The sequence below is a fragment of the Pteropus vampyrus genome, unplaced genomic scaffold (genome assembly GCF_000151845.1).
Source record: "Pteropus vampyrus isolate Shadow unplaced genomic scaffold, Pvam_2.0 Scaffold157, whole genome shotgun sequence".
NCBI lineage: Eukaryota > Metazoa > Chordata > Mammalia > Chiroptera > Pteropodidae > Pteropus > Pteropus vampyrus.
In genome coordinates, this window is record NW_011888938.1 from 689,618 (window position 1) to 695,404 (window position 5,787).

The following is a 5,787-nucleotide window of genomic DNA, read 5'->3' on the forward strand; positions in this document are numbered from 1 at the left end:
TTGTAGGCTGAGCACCCGCATCGGGGCCCACCCCACAGGTTCCCTGGGTATGGGGGATCTGTCACTCCCTGTGTCCCCCCAGCCCCAGCTTGGCCCCCGGGTCTGGGCTGGGAGAGAGAGAGCACTTCTCAGAAAAGCCTGAGCTGCAGCCCTAGGGAAGAGGCTGGGCCTGGGTCCTCAGCAGGGGCCACTGCCCACCTCAACCCCACTCACCAGGCCAGGCCTGCTAATGGGTGCCTTGACCCCAGGAGGGGCCTGGTGCCGTCTCCATGGGGACTCCCAAGCCGAGGGCACAATAACATAGGCAGGTTGTGCAGTTGAGGGCCCCAGAAGTAGGGCGTGGGCTTGTATGAAGCACAGGGACCCCCACAGGTGGGGCGCATATCCTACAACCCTGAGGAGTAGCCCAGCCACAGAGGAGGGTCCCAAGTGCAGGCTGGGGGTCTAGGCGGCAGCCCGTGTGCCAGGTTGGCCCCAAATCATCCCAGCCTGCAAGCTGCCGTCCTTGGAGGATGGGGTGGTTTCTCCTGGAAGTGGGGGGCCAGGTGTAGCCGCCAGCACCCAAGAGGACTTGTGGTGCGGTGGTTAGCCCAGTACCAGCCACGGAGGGCCCCTTAGGACCTGCCCACCAGGACGCCCCCAAGTCCTGCACGGTTCTTGGATTTGCCTCTCCTCATTCCCCAACCCATCCCCCTAAACCAGCCCAGGCCCTAAGCCCACCCCCACTGGGGCGGGGGTGCTCTGCTCTCAGGGTCTCCAAACACAGCCTGTGACATTTCTAGAACTGAAAAGTGCACTGTCTCCTGCCCGTAACCCTTCCATGACTGCATTACTCAGGGCAGGCCCAGGCCAGACTCTGGAGCCCCTCCAGTAGCGGGGCTGCGGCTGCACGGGCAGCCTCCGCCCTCTGGGCTGTGCATGTGCCATTCCCTCCGGAGCAGCCCGTCCCTGCTTCACCTGGCTCACCCATCCCAGCCCTCCAGGCCAGATGGAGTGAAGAAATCTACAGGGGCCGAAACAACCAGGGCACAGCCTCTGGGCGAGCGTGTGGCCGCGCCTGCAGGCTCCAGGCTCCCAGAACCTGGGAGACGCCGAGTCGGACACATGAGGCCGCGCCTTCAGCTGCAGGGATGACCCGGCCACACAAAGGCGACTGGGGAAAAGCGGCCTCCCTTGGCCCTGGTGTTCCATGCAGGGTGACGTCTGACCTCAAGGACAGGGTTGCCAGTGGCCCCAGGCTGGCAGGGCCAGGCGACTGGCGGACACAGACATCTCGAGCGGGGTTCCTCAGCCTTGCACAGTGACGTCGGGGGCTTCCCCGGGCACCATAGGGTGTCTGGTCACATACCCGGGCTCTGCACTAGGTGCCAGCAACGCGCATCTGCGCGCGCAAACACAGGCCCCTGACTGCGGGGTCGGGTCGCCCCAGTTGAGATCAGCTCCGGAGGAATGCGACTTCGGGCCTCACGGTTTGGTGCAGATCAAGTTCCAAGGAAAATTAGCGTCTCCGGGTTAACAAATTTTCACAAACCCCGACGAGGAAAGACCCCACCATGAGAAACACACCAGGCACTTCAGGCGGCATCCAGTATAAACTTGTGTCTAAGGAAATAAAAGATTCTTGAAAATGTGAACAAGGATTAGTCTCTATGGTTTCTTATTCTATTAAAAGGTATAATCTTTTATTCTATAAAGGTGACCAATAAAGTACAAAAAAAATTAGAACTTCTAGAAATAAAAATATATAATTGAAATTAAAAACTTGAGCGGATCAAACTTTAGATAAAATTTTCAGCGCAGCTAAAAAGAGACAGTGACTAGAGGCAGATGGGAACAGGAGTGAGGTGACCCGGTCGTGGTCACCGGATGGGATTTCCTGGTAAGATGGGGAAGGAGGGAGCGGTATATGAAGATAAATGCTTCTATTTCCCTAGAATTGTCTAAAAACATCAGTCCTCAGATCCAGGAATCCCAACAAGTCCCAGCAGGATAAATAAAAGGAAAGATCATAAAAGAATCCGGAGACGGAAAAGCATTTACCTGCGAAGGAACAGTCACGGCATCAGAGGGCAGAGACAGCGAAATGGGCCTTTGATGCCCGTCAGACAGAATCCTGAGCCCGCTACGGCCATTCCCAGAGAAATGACCTTTCGAGAATGAGGGCAAAATGAAAACATCCTCAAAACACGCCACATCAGAGAGCTGATCGCCAACAGGACTCCACTGAAAGGGGCCGCAGAGGAAGGGCTGCGGGAAAGGCAGAATGCGGTGTCAGGATGGGTCACTTACCACTCACTGCGGAGCGAGTGAACGTAAAACGCAGCGACTGGAGGGAACGGCGGCTCTCTGGCCGGCTCCGCGGGCGAGGGGTTGCCGAGCGCTGCGCGGGGGGCTTGGTGAGCGTCTCCACGTGGCTGGAGAACACGCTCCAAGGTGGCACATTCACATGGCTGTTGGTGAAGAATCTTGGTTTCTCGTCCCCACAGGGCCACTTGAGTGTCCTCACGGCGTGGCGGCTGGTCCCCTGGAGCAAGTGACCGAAGAGGGACAGGCGGGAGGAAGCCGTGTGCCTCGGGGATCTGAGTGAGTCCCACCATCGCCTCTGTCTTATTCTGTCCATTGGAAGCCGGTCCTTTCTCGAGAGGTTTAGGGGGACTTGGGCTCCACCTTTTCAAGGGAGTTAGAACCAAATCATCTCTGGACATGTTTTTAAATCAACCAATACAGATCATTAAATATGTAGGGAAACCCAACCGAACACTGACCGTAAGTAATTATAATAATCCCAGTGCCGATTCGCCTGTGGGGCAACAGGGTGTGCCTGAAATGATGTCATGTCGCCACGTGAGCAGGGACGAGGCACTGGAGATAAGCCACCCTCCAGCGCGTAGCTTTTATTCAGTGTACACATTAAAGTAACTGGGAGAACCACGTAAAATAATGGCTGTTCAGTGTACCCCTCCCCAAAACAGAGGCCAGGGAGGTGGGATGGGGGAAGGAGGTTCAACCCTAAGAAGAAGAGAAAAAACTCAGAAAACAAAAAGAAATACGTTAGTAATCCCGACGTCTGTGACGGGATCAGACTCTAGTTAAGGCTGCCGGATTGGAGTTTTATAAATCCCGATAAAAGCTCTTTTAAGAGACACCCTTAAAATATGCTGACACCGAGAAACAAACAAAAAGCGTGGCTAGTTGTATTAATATAAAATAAAATAGATGGCAAGGCAAGAGACATTGCTGGTGACGAAGACGGTAACCACCAAATAATAAAAGGCTTAATTTGCCGGGAAAATGGAACAACCCCAATAACACAGCCACGAAAGATGTAGATCACAAGGGACACGCAGACATTTCACCGAGGAGGGTATACACGGATGGCCTCTCTGTGTGTGAAAAGACATCCAATAGCCATTAGAAAAAATGCAAATTAAAACTACAGTGAGATATCACTATACCCCGATCAGACTGGCTACGACGAAAAATAGTGATAACACCCTATGCGGGCGAGAATGCGGAGAAACTGAGTCACTCGGACATCACTGGTGGGAATGTCAAATGATACAGCCACTCTGGAAGAGTTTGGTACTTCCTTTTAAAACTAAAATCGAATTACCATATGTGAGGGGTAATTTAATGTGTCATCTAGCTGGGGTGTGGCACCCAGTCCTTTGATTAAACACCCGTCTTTAGTGCAGCTGGGAAGGTACCTTTTAGACGTGACTAACATTTACATCAGTAGACCTGGAGTGAAGCAGATTAACCTTCCTAATGTGGGTGGGCCTCGTCCAATCAGTTGAAGGCCATGAGAGACAAGACTAAGGCCCCCCCCAAAGAGGCAGGAATTCTTCCTGCAAATTGCCTCTGGACACAAGGCTGCGACTTTGCTGGGTCTGCCACCTGCCGAACTGCTCCGCAGATGTGCTGTCTCCCACACCTGCACGAGCCAACTCCCCAAAAGGGGCCGCCCTCCAGTGTCCTGCCTCTGTATTCTTGTTGGTTCTCTCTCTCCGGGGCACCCCGACGGGTCCATCACACCCCAGCACGTACGTCCCTGGGCGTTTTCCCCGCAGATCACTCAGGGACACGGCGCGAGCGTCCCAAGTAGCATTATGGGTAACAGCCCCAAACCAGAAACGACAGTGTCCTTCTGTGGGTGACCGGGCGTGCAGATCATGGCCCTTCTACGCCGTGGGACAGGACCCGGCCACCACGTGGACGAGCCTCAGGGAAATTACGTGGAGTGGCGAAGGCCAGTCTCTGAAGGGCACATGGGGGGTGCTTAATTTATGCAGCACTTGAACTAGAGAAATTACGGAGATAGAGAAGCAGGTGAGTGTGGCCAGAGGGGGCAGTGAGGGGTCTTAGGATGGTCCAGGTGAGTTTCTTGGTTGTGGTGGGTACGTAAGGCCACATGTGGGTAAAATCGCAGCTACACACACACACACACACACACACACACACACGAGTGCATGTGAGACAGGTGAAGTGCCAGTGCCCCAATGTCAGAGGCTTGGATTTGCCACGGCACTGTCATCGTCTAAGCTGTTAACATCGGGGAAACAGTACAAGGATGTCTGCGTGCGCATCGCCGCAACCTCCTATGACTCTGTAACTACTGCAGAGTAAAAAGGTGAGCTAGAACATGGATACTTTAAAAAACAAATTATACATATATGTGTGTGCGTGTACATATATGTGCGTGTGTGTATGTATGTATATATATATCAAGAATTATCAGAACTATTAAAAAAAAATGGACGAAGCCACCATCCCAGGAGGAAATTTAACATATCTCTAACTAACCGGAAGGACGTGGTAGGTTACTGTGCTGATGGTGGGCTAACGGGCAGGTAGAGACCAGCGGCTCACCAGTTAAACACACACTCTTCTCCAGCACATGTGGGACATTTGTGACTATCCATGACCGAACATTCGGCCAGGAAGCCAGCCAGACAACGTCAGCAGATGACTCTCGCCCACTGTGACGTGAGTTAGAAATCGCCATCACAGAGGGAACTAGAAGAGGCCCAGACTTTCATATATTAAAATACACACAGCCGAACAATCCATGTCGGATAAGAAATCACAATGAACATGAAAAATCTTACCTGAATGAACATGGAAAGAGAGAAGTGGATGTGGACGCAAACACGTTAGAAAGAAAGTCCCCGAAGTCATGAATAAAGCATTGAACATCAGCAGCTGGAAAGAAATAGCAGAATAAATGCAAGGAATATGGAGGGATGAAATTATTAAAAATTATGTTAGCACATATTTATTAAGTAGATACTTTGTACCCGACGCTTTTCTTGATGCGGGGAACAGCCGAACAAATCAGACACAAAAATTCCTGCTCACGTAGAGTTATGTCCAAGAATAATAAAGATCAGAGCAGTGATCAGTGAAACAAAACAAACATACATCCCAGAAAACATCGATAAAGGCCCCGCCCTGGTGAGAAGCTGATGGCACACCGGACTCGCGGAGTTAAAGCGACGAAGGCAGAAAGAATTGTTGGCAGGAATAAACAGGGGCGAGGGCAGCGTGTACCACGGAAGTGAGGCGGGCGCTCACGGCATTTTCACCAAGACGACACCAATCCATTCGAAGGGAGAAATTCCTAGAAAAATGCAAAGCTAACTCAAGAAGCGTCAGAGAAGCTACTTAACGCGATTCCTGTAGAGGAAATTGAAGTCGTGGTTTGAAACCCCCCAAAACACCAGGGCAAGTTCGACCCGTGACTCCAGAAACAGAGACTCCAAACTCTGTGCACATTTTTATGACCTT

The 5,787-nt window shown here is 52.1% G+C and overlaps 1 protein-coding gene across 3 annotated transcripts in view; it reads right to left on the minus strand.

Moving 5' to 3' along the window:
• Positions 1–1,559: 1,559 nt before the first annotated feature.
• Positions 1,560–5,787, minus strand: part of LOC111745553 — a 10,112-nt gene continuing 5,884 nt past the window's right edge. Inside the window, exons 1-3 of one of the 3 annotated variants that reach the window (XR_002782689.1) lie at positions 5,109–5,725; positions 2,766–3,009; positions 1,560–2,667 (exon numbers count right to left, since the gene is read on the minus strand). Coding sequence is in view for 1 of the 3 variants with exons in the window: in XM_023536486.1 (XP_023392254.1) it covers positions 2,123–2,147; positions 2,290–2,667; positions 2,766–3,009 (647 nt within the window). In the remaining 2 variants the exon portion in view is untranslated. Of the gene's footprint in view, positions 2,668–2,765; positions 3,010–5,108; positions 5,726–5,787 lie in introns of those variants that run through there. The other 2 variants (XM_023536486.1, XR_002782690.1) reach the window with 2 other exon arrangements.